Below are 17838 nucleotides of genomic sequence, written 5' to 3'. Positions count from 1 at the left end.
TCTAATCATCCCGATCGTCTAATCGTCCCGCTCTTTCCCCGCTTGTCTCTGCATCTTCCTCCATGGCGCCTGTTCGGCGATGGCGATGTCTCTATCTTCATCCCCTTCGCCCTGTCATCGGATCCTTCTGTCTCTATCGCTCTCATTGCCATTTTGCTTACGTCGAGAGGAAGAGGAAGAGAGAATATATACGTCCCTCTCTTCTTCTCACTCTCACTACCGGCTCGTTGCGACGCCGTTTCTCTCTCGCTCTCGCTCTCCCCCTCTCTTGCTCTTTCTCTCCCTGGCTGGCTTTGCGCTCTCGTTCCGTCCGACATACGAGCTACCCCCTCGCCGCTCTTTCTCGACCCGGGTTAGCCGCGCGCCGCGCCGCGCGCCTCTCTCAGTCTCTCGCGCAAAGCGGTCCCGCGGTGACGTGACGTTACACTCGATAGATTGTGGCTGGTCCAGGTTCTCTTGCGTTCCTCGCGCGTCCATTGAACAGTGGACCGTTCGTCCGCATCCATCGTGATTGTGCCGTTTCTCTCCCTTCACGTTCCTCACGTTTTTTCTTCAGGAACATCACACTTTTCTCCCCAACGTGTGTGAAGCACACGGTAGAAGGCAGACGCGCTGGTACCAGATCCCGCGCGCGCGAAGTAACGCGCTCGGAAGGAAAGAGAAAGAGCGAAGGGAGGATTGGAAGGGAGAAGAGAGGGAAAGAGAGAGAGGGAAATAGAGGCGTTCTGCTATTTTCGAGACGCCGCGGAGCTTTGCCAAAGCGTGCCACCTCGACTAGCGGAAAACGAGAGCTGAGACATCATAGCGGCCGGAAGGTCGCGCGGCGATCCGCATTTCCGCTCGATCGATCGCCGAGATTGTCGATCGACCGGCGGACCAGGCGAACACCTCGTCTCTAGGATCTTTCGACGCGCGTCGTCGCGAAAGGATTCAGCGATTTAACAGCGAGAAAAGAGCCCTTGTTGCGTCTTCTCCATCAGTAATCAGCGAGTAATGAATTTTCCGCGACAGTGCGATCGGCGATGACGAGGAGATCGGAATGTCGCGGTAATCGCGGAGTCGCAAACGCCACGCCGGAATAATTCTTCTGGTGTCTGGCGTGTTTCGGATTGTCCCGATTAACACACAATTCCCAGTTCTATCTGCTTAATTAATCTTCCGTTCCCGGGATGAAGCTGTCACGCGCAGTGCCATAAGTGAGAGACGACGGATCACCACGCGAGATTGAACGCTCGGGGTCCCTTCGCCGAGAGCGTAATCTCAAAACGGCTGCCACGTTGACCATTTTTGTCCCCGCTGTAATCGAAGTCGTCGCATTGACGTAAACCTTCTTCCTCGTGAGATTTTTCGTCATATCCCCCGCTCGTGCCGAAGTTCATACGATGGCGCGAGTTAGCAAGCGCTTTTACGAGCGAGAGACGTGACTCTCGAGAGATTCCCAAGACTCAAGAGACTATTAACGGACAACCGACGAAGAAACAAGAAGAGAGAAAGAGATCTGTTCTCGCAAATCGCCGTGCTTCTGCGATCGAGTCGCTTTTACTTAGAGACCAACTGTATTTATCAGTCGTAAAACGCACGCGACCAGCCGATACCGCTCCGCGAAATCACTTTACGCGTTCGAGATAAGAAGCGAGTGTCGACAGCAGGGAACAAGGAAGTTGATGAGCAGAGTATGAACTGATCGCGTTTAATAATAAGCGGATTTTCGCGTTGATTATTCCAATCGACTCGTGGTGAACGCGAGACGTTATCTCGCCGAGAAAATTGGTATCGGCAGGAAGAATCAGAGACGCGATCGAGTCGATCGAGGCGTAATTCGATCATCGATCGTGGTGGACGAGCAAAAAGTCCGACTGAATGAGTATGAACCACGATGGGGAGGAGGAAGCAAGAATATAGATGAACGATATGCGTGGTGATCGATAGCCATTGAGTACGCACAGAACATCATTTCGTCGAGCACAAGGACGTCAGAAGGAATAAAAATAAAAGCGGGTCTATCGAGAGAGGCACTAAGAGAGGGAGAGAGAGCGAGCGAGCACGAAGACCGGCAAAAAGGAAGGAAATGCGATCTGCGGCTGATCGACGGCGATCGAGAGCGGCTCGCGATAAACGCGTCGCGACCGAGAATGGAGGATAAATTTATCCGCGTCGCGGCAGGAATGCGGCAGAAACGTGGAGGAAGAGTGCACACGAGTGTATACGTGACGCGTACACGGAACGCCGTAGTCGCATTTCCGGTGTAAATTTAACGCGATGAACCGCACGCTTTCCCAATTAGCTGTCATGGAGACCACTGAGCCCGATCAGAGGTTCGTTGGACACCGAGAGAGAGAGAATTGCCTTTCATTCAGATGATTGTTTTGCGAATCGAATCGAAGCTTTAAGGATATTGTTTCCCGCCTTTTCACCGTAATCAGCATGTGTGTTAATAACGTGTTCAGTTGCGGGCATGCCGCGAACGTTATTAACTCTTATCAATATATGCATCATTCATATTATACACGCTTGCTTCGCGTTTATACGGAATATTTATTAGGCATTTATTGCACAGAACAATTTATTAATACATTGGCAAGCGAGTCGATTTCTCGAATATTGAAACATTTCGCCCAGCCAATTGATTAAGTCGACAGCAAAGAGTATATCGCACATTAATATGATAAAAAAATCAAATAGTTTATTTCAGTCTTTTTAGTCAAGAAAGGATTTGATTTATAATTTTCCTTACATTTTTCAGTTTTTCACTTTCACATTGCGCGTTAATAAGAATCAATCATGCCCGATGCGAAATTTATTTGCGCGATACTGGAGCGTTTGCGTATCCCGATTAGTGATAATGTCGCTCGTAATCGGTTTCGTTGTGTACGCGCGTGATAATAACAACGTGTCAATGAGGATATCGAATCTTTTCGGATCCATCGCATTGTCGTGCCCGCGCACGTGAAGCAATCCTATGATTTAATAATCCAACAGCATCGCGCAGGCAAATGACTCACGACATAACGCTGACCTATAGAAGCTCCGTGATTCATAGCTCGCCGTTTACGCTACGTATAACAATTATCGGATACTTCACTCAAAGACACGATAACGCGCGATATAGCCTCTCCTTTCATTTAGTAAGAAATGACTCCTTCGCAGAAAAGGAATCTTCTTATGCAACAATTTTTTCGTCATTCCCCTCTTTCATTACGTAAGATGATTGTTGCGCTGACAATTGTAATGCAAAACCGTTTAAGAATAGGATGCTTACTTTCGAGAGATTATACGGAGCATCGCATCCATTCATACCCACGCGATCAATTAAATCCGACAATCAAATTTTACGAATCATCCAGTCCGGATTAAGAGCATGGTTAAACTCGCGTTATCAGTCAATTATTAGATTGTAACATATATTCGTCTCGTTCTTTTAGTATTTTTAATAATATGGATTGTAACATATATTTGTTATTAAAAACAAGCGAGAGGAATATATGTTACGACTCGATATATTACATTAGATATATCAAAAATGCGTAACAGTAATATTTATTTAATTGACAAATTCTTAAATTGCGCAAGACCGGCAGAGTGTCAGATGGTCGGACAATATTTTTGTGCATTAGATGCAATGATTATTTAGGAATCTATTTTTCAACCACGCGCCAACAATTTCGTCAGACTTAAAAACGCAGCCATTTCCATATTCCATATAAACCTAGTAATAAGTAGGAATCATTAAATAATAATGTTACGTTGCGAAAAAATACCACCCCACGCCAGGAATCGAACCTGGAACCTCTCTCAGGTCTTGCGCAATTTAAGAATTTGTCAATTAAATGAAGTTGCTGGCGATTCAAAGAGATATGTATTAGTAATATTTATTATTGCTCTCTTTCTTGTAGCTCTTCTTGTGACTCTTCTTGAGCTTTTACCTATTTCATTAATCGAACCCGCAATCGCGAAGCGAATTTATTATACATACGTTGAAGGAGGACTAGGATAGAGTGGGAGGGCCACGCGCGTAAGTTTCACAAGCGCGCTTTTTACGCACGAGAGCGTCACGAGCGTATCTGTGTCTGCTTACAGAGTGTACGATGTCGGAAGGTGGACGTGCAGTGAGTGTCCTAGCGCTCCTAGTATCAACCCCGCGTGCTGCACGCCACCCGAAAGATTCACGTACTAATCTAGTCGCACCTGCGCTCGTACCCGCCGCTCGCAGTTGCAGGCTACTGCACCGTAACCCCATGACGCATTTAACACATGGCCCGCCTGGAGAGTAAGTTGTGCCCCTTTCACACTCGCGTTTGCGTGTCTCCCGTATTGTTTTCTCTTCGAGTATATACCACCCCGCCCCTCCGCCGTCGCCGTGATTTATCGCCCGTGCACTGGACACACGTGACATGCACATGCGACACATGCAACACGCATACACACGCGCACGCCTGAAAAAACGTGTCCAAGTTTCACCCACGTTCGAGACACAATAGCCGGAATGACGGATGTGCGTAAGCGTGAGCGTACCATCAGAAACACAGGCTCCTTCCGAGTTTACTGATGGTGCCGATGGCGAGGAGGATCGTTTTGTCGACGTAAGACGATATATCGACGTTCGGATGAGGATCTTTCGCTGTTTGTAATTTAATAACTCTGAAATTCCACCGGACAGTCACGCCAACACACGTAGCGTACAGTAGTCTTCACATTGTTGCACATCAACAAATTATTGATTCGATTGGGATAGTCGCTATCGAAAAACAGTTAAAGAATCATGGAATCCGATATGGAAACGTCTGGTAACACAGCATGTCCCTTTTTCTGCAGATTCTTCGAGTCTCATTCATTAAACATTGGAGCACGCGACTGGTTTGATACTTTAATATTCAACGTGGCTCGACATGTTGCTGACAGAGAGAAAGAGAGAGAGAGTCACTCTCAAATTTACCGCAGAAGCTGGGACAATCTGTATAGATTTCCGTTGGCGTCGAGTAGATGTGTATGTGTAATCGCGGTTCGCGCGTTGTGATGATTCCAGTACCGAGCATAGTGGTGTATAAAGGAAGCAGGTCGCAGGATCGACCTGAGAGTCCCACGGTGGTGGTGCGAGGAGGAATGCCCTCACTGCCATCCTCCAGGCAAGGCCTCGCCGTAAGTGGCTCCGGTGGTGGTGCACCTCACCAGGACGCCTCGGAGTCGGATATGATAGACGGGAATGCCAACCCTAACGCCGGCACCTCCCCCGCACCGAATTCACTCCACCGTCCCGCGCCTTCCTGCCCGCCGCCCGACAAATCGGACACCGAGAGCAAGAACTTTCGCAATCGGGTGTGTGTGTGTGTGCATACAGCATCATTGCTAGATTATTGTGCTTCGTTCTGCGCGTCTTTTCCTTGTAGATTTATTAATGTACATTCTCTAATGTACATTCTACTAAGAAGTCAAAAGGTAGAGTGATTAAATTTCGCAAACGGAGAGAAAAAGAAATATATTAAAAGCATATGATTTGTTCATCTTTTTGTTCTTTTTGTTGATCTTTGTTTTTCTTTGTCTTTCACGAATGTAATGTAGTATATTCGCTTATACGTTACGATTATCATATAATGATCGTGGAATTGTCTGGATGTTGCAGACAAATACGAAACTGAAATTGCTGGTCAGAAGCCATGCCATGAGAGAGTCAACGTCTCCCCCACGGGAGCCACACGGCAACGGTCCACCGTCGCCGCACAGTCCCCAATCGGCAGACAGTGAGAAGAAGATCGTGTGCAGCCTCTCACCTAACTCGACAAAGCTCAATAACAACGAGTCGATGTTCAACAGCAACCTCTGTCCCGCTCAATCTCCCAAGCAAATGCGCAACACAGCGACCTCACCGACCTGCCGGACACCGTCGCGAAATGGTAAGCACATTTTCTAGCTCGTCGCACGCGTAATTAGAAATAAGCGTGTCAATTAAACGTCTTTATCCTGGATTTTTGTACGTAGGTCAATCTAGTCCCTCTCAGATACACTCACCAAAGAACATCACTTCTCCGACTAATGGTAACAAATTCGAGAACCATCGCTCCAAGTTCGCGGGCGCAAATGTCATCCAGAAATGCAATAATTGCGTGAAGAACAATCAGAGCGAGCGGCCGGGTCTGCTACAGACGCCGGTGTCACCTTCCAAGATCGGCCAGGCATTGCAGCACTCGCCAAAGAGCACCAATCTCGCCCTGAGCGCGCAGAATCAGCACAATCAGCACAAGTCCGAGCAACGCAGACCGAACACGCTGAATATCTACAATAATCAATGCTCGGCGCAATGCAACACGCTCTCGGTGAGCAGGCCCGGCTCTAGGCACAAATTGAGACATCAGAATTCGTCCCAGGGCAGCTACGACAGTGCATCACCATGCCTTTCGCGCGGTACATATCGTTTAATCACATGGAACTCTGAATTTTTTCTTATTATTTTATTATCGAGTTCTACATTTGTTCGCAGACAGCAGCACAGAACTGTACACGGACAGCACCGGGATAGATCTGGAGCAGTTCATTGCAGAAACCATAAATCGCAATCACAAGGATCGCACGGTGTTGCTGAGGATCGAAAAAGAGCTGATCGAATTCGCAAAAGACCGACAGAAGGTCTCTCACAAATTTCCGACCATGTCGTCGTACAACAGGATGCTGGTACATCGAGTAGCAGCTTACTTCGGCATGGAACACAACGTCGATCAGTCGGGTCAAAGCGTCATCATCACGCGGACGAAGAACATGCGGATACCGGACATGCGTTTCAAGGAGCACATCAGGGATGACTTGATCTTGTCGGAGGAGCCACGACGAAGTATCCTAAAACGGGATTCCAGTTCGTTCGAGGATAGCTTCAACTTTAAGTCGCCGGACAGATCGAGCGATTACTGCCGGCGTAGCAAAAGTTTCGAAGAGCGGGAGGAGGAGTACGCTCGGGCTAGACGAAGGATATTTAAGGATAGCAGCGGCGAGAGCAGCGAGGTCGCGTCTTGGACATGGTCCTCATTAGAAAGCTCGGACACATCGGCGAGATATCGCTTATTACCCCCCTCGGATCACCTAATAAGGTAATGCTATTGCATTCGAGTTTGTAATAGTGATTTATAAAATTCATTGAACTTAATATGATTATGTATCGCGATCGCGACGAAAAATGATGTATGCATCTTTAGGCAAAATCGACTTCTGAAGGGTGAATCCTTTGATGGGCGAGATTCGTTCCGTGGCGCAGTGTTGCGTCCGTCAGTTTCTAAGTCATTCAGTTTTGGTGGATACACCAAAGGTATGCTGTCGAGGGGAGACAGCGTCACATCTACGCACAGCGCAGGAGCTCGCCTTATGAAGCAAGGTAATAGTTCGTTACATTGTGTGTTACTTGTGTTGTGTTACATTGAAATCCTTGATAAAAATTTCATTGAATTTTTTACTGATACTACCTTGCTGATTAAACACACGAAATATATTTTGATACATATAATTATATAATAATTTAATTATTTTTACATGTATATTATTTTATTACAACTTTACATTAATTACATTGATGAACATATTTATTGTCCTTCTTGGTTCTTCTTTTCTGCGCTTCTCCAATGATATAAAACAATTTATGTTTCTAGAAAATTTGTACATAAAAGTATTGAAAAATATTTTATTATACTTTATTTATACTTTAAAAGTACAATTGCAAGGGAACTAATGTAATTAGTTAATTACTATCAGAAATATTTGCATGATTTGCGTACGAAAGACAACAATGTATGTCAATAAATGTTTATACCGATGAACTTATACCGTTAATCACATGCAGTATTGATGAAAACATGTTTTCATCGATATCTCATAGATATATCAATCAAGTTTATTACTTTCAGCTTCCGCCAAGAAAGGGACTTGGTTTACAACCAATTCCCTAACACACACATTTATTAACACACATATTCCCTACTTTCCTAATCTAACTACTTTACATTATTCGCGATCGGAGCCTTCTTTCCTTAACCACTAAAACCATTAAATGCACTTAATTTATATAATTTATCCAGTTTACATTTTACACTTTATTACTTTATATTATTTTACATTATTTACATTACTTCCTAAGTATTACTACGTTCAATTTTCCTACTCTCTTTCTGATCTTCCAGTCTTCTTGGCGCCATAACTTCAAATTTGTCATCTCGTAATATAATATAGTCCTAATATATTATTACGCATAAATTTGTAGACTCGGGTGCCAGTGTGTGTTCACGCTTAAGCCCGTCGAGTAGCGGCTACAAATCTCAAAGTCAACGCAGCGATGCGACAATCTCGCCGTCTCCTTCGCCCTCCCCAGTGCCGGCTGCTGTAACATGTAGCCACACTCAAGTATCTAGTCAGGACTTAGGTTCGCCGGAGTCGGGTGGTGGCCAGACAGTTATGTGGGCAATTACTAGTCTATCCAGTGTACCGCCCGGCAGTATAATAATAAACCCGCAGACCAATCAACCATGTACGAACGCGGACGGCTCGATTTATCGCTACGATCCGGACAATCCGCCAAAGTTTTTCGCCATCGAGAACGAGAGTGGCAATATACCTGCGGCTAACAAACAACAACAACAGCAACAACAACAGCAGCAGCAGCAGCCACATGCGGAGCTACCCTCCGAGCCGTCCAGAGTGACAAGTGGTAACTTTAAGAACGAAGGTAAAAAGCAGCGATCGTCGCAGTCGAAGATTAACACCAGTGTAACATCTGGAGCTCAAGTGACGAACACAGCGACGTCGCCAAGTCTGCCGTTCACGCCGCCACCACCACCGCCGCCACCTCCTCCTCCATCTATTCCACAGAATCCACCCATTCCGCAGCAACAAGTGCAGCAGCAACAGCAGCAACAACAAATGCAACAACAAATGCAACAGCAGCAGCAACCGATACCGCAACAAAGTCTAGTCAAGTCGTCGGCGACGATTCAGACGTGTAGTCATACTAACCAAACGGCTCAACAACCGTACGCGACCTACGTACCTACCTCAGAACCGTACAACCAGGGTGTCTATCCGCCCCCTGTGGGGCAACCGACTGTGATGATGGCGCCTCATCCGACTCAGGGTCAAGCAAACAGTCAGGCGGATGTTGTCTTCAATCAGAATCAGCTCTATGCCAATTATGCGATGTCTGTGCACCAAGGACCAATACCGCAGTCAACGGTAAGTGCACTTGCCAGCTTCAAGTTCTTCCTTAGGAAGTTCTTCGTAATAACGTTTTCTTCGAAGAAATCACCAGTAATGCTGCGTAACTTTTAGGATGTGGCTGATTTGTCCGGATATTTCTTGGGGATGAATATATACGATCAGCGTGGTAATGGAGACAGTCATCCGACACCACCGCATTCGACGTATCCTCAACCGCCGCCGTCTGCGAATCAGACCGTACAGAACGTGCAAACTGTACCACCGAACTATTGGCAACCACCGCCGAATCAAATACCGGTATGTGAGAAACTAAAGACCAGTCACGCGTGCTCGTCCTCTCATTCTCTCGTCTGTTTTACAACGAAGAATAATTCTTTCCAGCCCCAGCAGACCATGTACTTCGTACCTCCGCCTGGAACAGCGATTTCCGTCGGTCAGAATCCGGGCGACAGGCAGCAGCTACAACAGCAGAGGTTCCCGACGAATTACTCCTTCAATGCGCAAACGATGACTCCTCCGAGCCAAGCAAATTGTACGTTGTCACACTGATCACAAACGCTACAATGTAATTACTCTCCTCGTTTCTGTCATCCACATAACATCGACGCTGCTTGCATTTCAGCTAATTACGTGGGCAGTTACCCAGTAGCGTACAATTCGGTACCGGCAGTAACCACGACACCGGGCGACTATACGTATCAACCTCCGGTCCACATGGTTCCTACGTACTATCCGCCAGCGCAACCAGCGATGCAGCCGCCCATGGTGTACCGAGTACCCACGCCACCAAACACGCCAACGTCGAATCAGGTAATTATCTAATGCTCAATATCGATCCAGCGTAACATTGCAAGCCGCTCTCTGCAAATACTCACGCTAACAAAACATTGGATTATTTATCAGATACCCAGTATGCCGCTGATGTACGTCAACTCGAGCAATTACGCGCCTCCGGCGATGATGTCCAGTGGAACGTTTGGTCAGGTCGCGCACAACGCCGCGTCCTCCGCGCCAACCGGCGCGTATATGGCACCCACGCTCGTTCCCAATTTCGTTTTCAGGCAAAACGTTTCTGTAAGTATCCTGTAGAGCGATGTGCAGAAAACCTGCATAGCGCTTTTTCCTGAGGAGAATGGTGTTTCTGTGGGCAAACAGGTCGTTCCCGGTGTTCGAGCGACAACGCCAGCCAACTCTCAAAGAGCCAGTCGATCCCCAACTCCGGCGCACGAGCTCTTCGGAGGCGGGAGCGGGGACCGAAGCGCACAATCTCAACCACGTTACCCACTGCCAATGTACCAGGGTGTCCATATCGTGCAAGGTAACATCTTCGAAAACCTAACGAATAGTTTCACTGGATTGTTTTACAATTATCGCTACGTCAAACTTTTATTAAATGTCATAGGGGATATGAGATTGATGCATCCTGGCATACCAACCAATCCACGGTTGCAATACGCACCGGTATCATCACCGCCTGTTGTTCAAGGTTGCCCGCGATCGTACAGGCCACCGTCTTATTCATCTAATACCTCGGGCGCCGGCACACCAACTTCCTTTGACGGCAAGAATCAGAAGATTCGCAAACAGAGGTAACTGTTTCGACTTTCTCACATGTATATATCTTTATTGTAAGCGTTATCGCTTGATTCCTGATGAATTTGTGCATCTATACAATTTATTCAGGTCCAAAGTAACGTCTTTGCCACCGAATGGCACGCGGCCAAATCTGTACCAGACGCCTTCCATACCGTCGCTCTCGACAAACGTACCCAAAGACATCAGAGAAGGTATGAAAAATTGATGGACATAAAAACATAAAACGATTCGATGTTCGCTCAGTACGTCGCTTAAGATTTAGTTACTTTCTTTCATTTCGCTTATAAAGAATAAGGAGTAACACGATTTTGACACGATTCTTGTCTCTCCTTGAAAGCGAAACCTGTGGAAGACAGTATGATATAAGGTACAGAACTTAAATATAAAATACTACACAGAACACAGTGTCTTCTTCGTATGATAGGGGCTTCTTCACGTGCGTTGGTTCATTATTTCTTCTGTAATACTCGTAGTTTTTCGGTTTGTACAATAGCGTGCTGGAAAGTAATTCCTACTTCTGCATAAGAATTAATATAAGAATTATTACACTGAACCAATTACGATTTCCTCAAATTATTATCACAAAAATGATGACAAGAAATGACAGATTTGTCTCGAGATTGTATAATTTTACGGAAAAAAGTAGGAAAAATACCTTTTCACTGCACATATACTTCATTGTTACACTGTACGCTTAAGCAACAACGCGCGCACAGGATAACTTTCCTTTTACTTGATAAGAAAACGTGCAGAATTGTTTCTGCCCAATTTTCAAATAACGATAAGTCCATTTTCTTGTAAAAGGTGTACTCTTGTCGACGTAACCACTTCAGAATCTGGGCAGTAACAACTCTGTATCGTTTCTTTGTGAATACATTTTGTTACAGTGACACTGAATGTGGTGTTCGCACACTTTTTTTCTTTTTATTTCACGAACATGTACGGTACATTTTTCATGCTTACTCTCGCACACGAATTAACGAGATATGAATAATGTCGTTTAATCGATTTCGTCCAATCGACGTCGGATTTTTTTATTTTCACTCTTTTTTTATTTGTCGACTGTTACCACCTGCGGTTGCAATTCGCTGCATTATTCTTTCTTATGAGACATGGTTTTCTTTCATATATATAAGGCTTCTCTTAATGAGTTACGCGTATATACAGGGTGAGACACCTAAAACAGGCCACCTGAATATCTCGACTGTTATTGGTGATAGAAAAAAATGTGTCAGACCACACTTGTATGGTTTCGAGGGACACATAATTTGTTCTAAATAGTTTTTTATTAGGTGGACGCGTAGAGGTCGTATGAAGGTCAACTTCGTTTTTTTAAATGGTATGATATGGTTTTTTACGTACTATCTAGTAGAGCGTTTGAAGATGCGCACATCATTCAAGGTCACTGAAGGCCAACTGCAAGGGAAAATAATTTACTTTATATTGCCTAGAGTTCTCTGCTATTGAAAATACCGTAAATTCAGAAATGAAAAAGTTCTAGCACTTAGAAATTTTAGCCTTCAGTGACCTTCAATGATTTTGACCCGTAGATCAATGCGCATCTTCAAACGCTCTACTAGATGGTACGTAAAAAAACATATACCATTTAAAAAAACGAAGTTGACCTTCATATGACCTCTACGCGTCCACCTAATAAAACATTATTTAGAACAAATTATGTGTCCCTCGAAAGCATGCAAGTTTGGTCTGACACATTTTTTTCTATTACCAATAACAGCCGAGATATTCAGGTGGCCTGTTTTAGGTGCCCCTCACCCTGTATATATATAGATAATTTTTTATTTTAACGACGTTTGTTTATTTGCATCAGATTTATTCATATTACATATCGAGGAAAGCAGCAATTTCTATTCAGCTTTCAGTGATTATACTTTATTTTCCAGGAACGGTGAAGGTGACAATCAATCGTCGGAATCAACTGGTATAATATTGAGCGAAAAGGGTGGCCGAGATAACATCATAAGGATAACGCGAATCGCGATATCTTGATCATCCAACAATTCGACATTGGCAACCTATTTTATCCGACACGATGTATTCTTAATGTTACATTAATTCTTATCGAAATTATTAGGAAAGTCAAACGGTGCACGTATATTGAGATATATGTGTGCACATTGAGAAAGAATAGTATACCGTAAAGCGAGCTTTTTTCTCTTTTTCTTTTCGGTGCAAAGATGCAATCTAACTCTTATCGAAAGTAGTATCGCGATCGCGCTGAACAAATTCTGAATTTACCATGACACCCATGCAAAAGCACGAAACGAGGGAGGAGAGGAACGGGATGTGATCACATGCGTATTACCCGGTGTAAAAAAATGAACGAAGAATTTGTGGTGCAGCTAGAAGACAGAGTTTCTGGACAAGAGAATTTTAATTACTACAATATTATACATGTATGTATATATATGTACATATATATTATATACATATACAGTATATATATACAATATATATTATATGTGTGTGTATATATACATATATATGGCATATATATTATACTTGAAGATATTTTAACTGCGATTTTACAGATACTATATGAATGTGAGATTTACTTTTAAGCATTATCGTTAAGGTTCAAACAAATACACGAATTTCCCGAGGCGGTCGTCACGATTCTCGATCGCCAAGAGAATGGATGCTAATGTACGGCAAAAGAGGAGAAAAAAAAAGTACATTTTACTGAGTACGTTTACAACGCACGCGAGTCCCCCGACTCGGTTGTTAGTCGCGATTCAACAAAAATGAATATTCTATTACATACTATCTATTACCCGATAATTTTTTGATACGCGCTGCCATTGTGCATCGGTCAACGAATGTTGCGTTACATCGCTGCCCATTCCGAGTACGTTTTTCGAACGAGTTATTTGCTACCTCAGCGTGATATTTACGAAAAAAATTCTAAAAGTTGTCGCGCGTTGACGATGCCAGTCCTCTTACGCTTCTCTCTTAGATTACATGCGACTCGTATCTATGCGCTCTATGAACAATGAAACGTACACAGAAAAAGACTTTGCAGAAGTGACGTTTATATATAATTTCATATGAACTTATACCCGAGAACTTGCTATTATGTTTTGCGAAATGTCATAATGAACTTTATGAGAAAAGCGAAAACGAAAATAATAATTATCTGAATAAATGCGAATATGTAATACTTTACACTTATCCTATAATATGCGTAATCAGGAGCATCCCGATCGATCATTGTAATTCACGATTATATCAACGAACGTCACTAACTTAAGTAAATATGTAAACGTATTCAGTACACGGTCTCTATGTCTAGTTTCGAGCAGTAGTTAAGTAGCGTGAAGCCATCACAGCCTGATTCCACAAGAAATCAACTGCACTTCTTCCTTCCAAGAAAAACCAAATCGAATTCTTTCCAATTTCCTTTTTACTCGTGATAATTTGTCGCGTTATCATTGGCACGTAACAACAGACTTATTTCGGTGATTTCCACACGTTTCCTTCACGATTGTCGTTATCGTAAAAATTCGCGATACGATAAACCGACGTTTCTCACATCTATAATTCGTCTTCCAATATGTGCAAGCACTCTTCATGAAGATTTCACGGAATCTCCTCTCTTTTTCTCTGTTACCTCAGTCACTCGCAACAGACATATTTCTCGCACACTCGTTCCAACGAAATAGAGGCATATGTGTTATATGATGTATCGTACACCAGTAGCGGTGATGGTGACACGCGGTCGTGGTAATTAATAACGTCTCCGTCTGTGAAAACTAGGCAGACCAGCGCGGGCAGATCTTGCGTTATATAGCACATTACTAGCACATAATGATATCCTGTACGTGTTACTTTATGAAACTTGCGCCGGTCAAAATAGATCTTCGCGAGTAGCCAGATTAGCCGCGAGAAAATGGACAAATTGAGTCGTTAGTCGAGTTATTACTTCGTAGGGTAGATCGCGGTGATCGCGCGAGGGTTGTCCGCGCTGCTCCGCGACACAAAACCAAGTGGAATCCATCCAGAAGCTTCGCTTACGGTGATTGTACTTCAGAAACGTAGGTGAAGGTGTGCCTATCTTTTTATGAGAATCTGAGTAAACAAGAAGGAGAACGCGCGCGAAACCTATTTATCTTTGACCGAAAACGCAAAAGTATAGGAACTATCTTTTCTTTTTTTTTCGTGAGAAAGCGCGACAAAGACTTTAATCTCGTTACATATAGGCTTAAAGAAGGAAAAAAAAATACGAAAGAGACCTGAGCAGATGTTAAGCCAAAAAAAAAATAGATACCGGAAAACAATTCGATAATAAAGAGATGGGCGCACAACCATAGTATTTAACTGTACCTAACGTGGTCGTAGCGATTAAAGAAAAATAAGAAAAAAATGAATAATCGTACCTAATAAAAAGCAGTTCACGCATCTCTTTAAGATAATAACGAGTAAAAAGTACGGCAGAGGGAAGAGCGGAAAGAAAAGAAATTTATCGGCTACGGAACCGCCACCAAGTATCGTTCGACACCTGATATTTTGCAGCCGATCGATTCACGCGAAGGAAGAGAGAAAAATTGTAATGCAGGATACGACATGCGGGCGTATAAAGTGCGGACGTTACTTGTTAGGCGGTTGCGTCTTTTCATCGGAACGGAAAGGGACGAGCAAAAAGCCAAAAGTGAATGAGCGAACGATCATATTTACTTATCTCTTCGTTTCGTTATTATGCTTCACTGCGTACAGTGCATTTGACACACCTGTTCAGCACATCACATGATTTAAATTATATTTGCATTAAGTCTCACGTTTCTCTTTTTTACGCTTGTATTTATTTTATTCGCGTTAAACGCGTGAATGGAGTTTCTGCGTTTCGATTATTGTTTCAAATCTCTCGCGTCGAATAGCTCGATAGCGAGCAAAACTCGACACGCGCTATTTTTTACGATTCTATTGTTCACTTCGTTACTCAAAGAGGTGAGACGTCGAAAGATCAAGCGCGTTATTGTTACCATCTTGTTTTCTCGGCTAATTTTGTAATTTTTCCTTTCCACGTATTCTCTAAAGATCGTGCAAAATGAATGGAAGAAACCGTGCCGATCACGGGTAACTCGCCCTCGAGAAAATCTTAAAGAGTACGAACGATAGAAGAGAGAACGGGTAATATATAAGTGTCGTAAGCTTGCAGGACCTCACACGTACCACGTATACATACAACACACACACACACACACACACACACACACACACATATTCGTTTCCTACTATTTTTGTAATGCGATGTAAAGTGATTGATAGTGGCGAGCAATAAATCGGCGGAAGATGGAACAAGAAGGAAGCAAAGAAAAGTGACGCTATCTAAGTTACAAGGAAACGAGATTTGTACGCGAACTGTAACATCGATTTCTCTTATACGCGGATTGTCATTTATCTCTTCTCCGTCTCTCTCTTTCTCTCTTTCTTTTCCTCTCTCTAATCATTTAGAACTATTCTCCTTCCGTTGATTTGAGCGACCCTTTAACGATTTGTAGTCTCAGTAGCTGAATTGTACATTATTCTGTGTGTAATGATCTACGAAACAAGATTGTTTCCTCATTCGTTGCATGAATTGACTCGCGCGAGAAGCGAGAAGATACACTGCGTCTCTCTGCTTCTCGTTAAAAGTGTAAGACGCGCATGTTGGTAATGAAGTTGCGAAGACAGAGTTATCTCGGTGTTACAGGAAGCGAAGTATCTTACCATTCAGCATATCTTTGCTACTGCTTATGTTTAGAGCGCAGAGCGAGCGAGCGAGCGAGTCCGAGAATCAAATGGATATGCTTGATGCTTTAAGGGCTGCTGACGAGTCGATCAACAGCAGTATTGGTGAAAGAATTAGTAAACACGTTCGATCTTCTTCATTGTTATACGTGAAATTATAACGCGAATCGATAATCGTCTGTTCGCGCGGATTCACGAATTCCAAAAACACTTTTGCTTTCTCATTTTAATGAAATTTATTTTTCCAAATTGGTATATGAAAAGAATAAATTTTGGTGCAAGAACTATGTGAAATTACCTGACATTGTCTCACCGCTGCAGTTGCGAGAATTTAACTTAAATCATCAAACAAAATTGTAGTTTCCTGTCTGTTTCTACGCGTCAGCTGCACTTGCACAGTACAAATAAGAAGAGAATTTATCATTAATTAAGATTACTCTTAAGCGATGCCGACGAGGCCCATTTTGAAAATCCAGAGCCAGTTTAACAACACGGACAAGTGCGCTGCAAATATGTCGATGTATATATACATATCTTTCTTTTTTTTGCGTATACTAAGATGACGTATCAATTACGCTGTAAGAATGGACAGTGGCTGTGCACTCCACGCTTAATGACATATTTTATCGCGATTGCGTTCTTTTTTATTTTGTTGGTATCTTATGCAACAAAGAAAGAGAGATTTATTCCTACTCGCCACTTGTCCGGATTGTCGATCGTCGGACACGTGCAACGCGCGATGACGTATGCAAGTACACACATATGAAAAAAAGCGATGTCTTTATTAAAATAAGATCTCCCGAAATAGGCGTTTGACATTTCAAGCATATTCATCGATTCTCCGGAGCACCGCATTAAACGGTATAATCTTAGTTAAGAGAAAGAATGTAAAGGAGAATATGGAAGAGGAGAGCGGGGTGATAAAGGAGGGCGAGGATTAATGAAGCGGAGGAGAACCGACCTGAATTATCTGTGTATAAATATAATTGCGGGGATGATGAGATGAGAAAGCGAAGCAATCGACAATTCGGTGGGCGTAAAGTAAAGAGCTATATTATTCTCATCCGAAATGCACAACATCGTAGGCAGAGCCGGAAAAAATGAAATTTGATATAGAAGTCATGTCAGTCTAATTATATTTCTTGTTATATTATATACATATATATATTATATATATTATATCATATTTTCCAAAAACGAATTATATATATAATTCAATAAAAAAGAAGACACTCTCGTTTGATAATTTGTCAGCTGGTATCAATTAATTGTGTCTTGCGAGACATATACTTCTCTGTTCCTTTCACCTTT

General features: G+C 43.3%; 1 protein-coding gene across 12 annotated transcripts in view; it reads left to right on the top strand.

Annotated features, from left to right (window-relative positions):
- Window positions 1-15020, top strand: part of LOC105279564 (cAMP-regulated phosphoprotein 21) — a 30541-nt gene extending 15521 nt beyond the window's left edge. For 2 of the 12 annotated variants that reach the window (XM_026972742.1, XM_026972739.1), the window contains exons 2-14: window positions 5618-5888; window positions 5974-6396; window positions 6473-7073; window positions 7179-7354; window positions 8234-9198; window positions 9295-9480; window positions 9565-9715; window positions 9806-9993; window positions 10087-10257; window positions 10339-10501; window positions 10586-10772; window positions 10867-10970; window positions 12684-12727. In XM_026972742.1, coding sequence (XP_026828543.1) covers window positions 5657-5888; window positions 5974-6396; window positions 6473-7073; window positions 7179-7354; window positions 8234-9198; window positions 9295-9480; window positions 9565-9715; window positions 9806-9993; window positions 10087-10257; window positions 10339-10501; window positions 10586-10772; window positions 10867-10970; window positions 12684-12727 — 3591 coding nt within the window. In that variant the 5' untranslated portion in view covers window positions 5618-5656. Of the gene's footprint in view, window positions 1-351; window positions 2316-3893; window positions 4013-4077; window positions 4268-5023; window positions 5314-5617; window positions 5889-5973; window positions 6397-6472; window positions 7074-7178; window positions 7355-8233; window positions 9199-9294; window positions 9481-9564; window positions 9716-9805; window positions 9994-10086; window positions 10258-10338; window positions 10773-10866; window positions 10971-11116; window positions 11216-12683 lie in introns of those variants that run through there. The other 10 variants (XM_026972734.1, XM_026972740.1, XR_003407037.1 and 7 more) reach the window with 10 other exon arrangements.
- The last annotated feature ends 2818 nt before the right edge of the window (window positions 15021-17838 follow it).

The sequence above is a fragment of the Ooceraea biroi genome, chromosome 9, assembly GCF_003672135.1.
Source record: "Ooceraea biroi isolate clonal line C1 chromosome 9, Obir_v5.4, whole genome shotgun sequence".
NCBI classification, from domain to species: Eukaryota; Metazoa; Arthropoda; class Insecta; order Hymenoptera; family Formicidae; genus Ooceraea; species Ooceraea biroi.
Note: the sequence above shows the minus strand (reverse complement) of the source record. Positions and strands in the feature narration are given on the sequence as shown.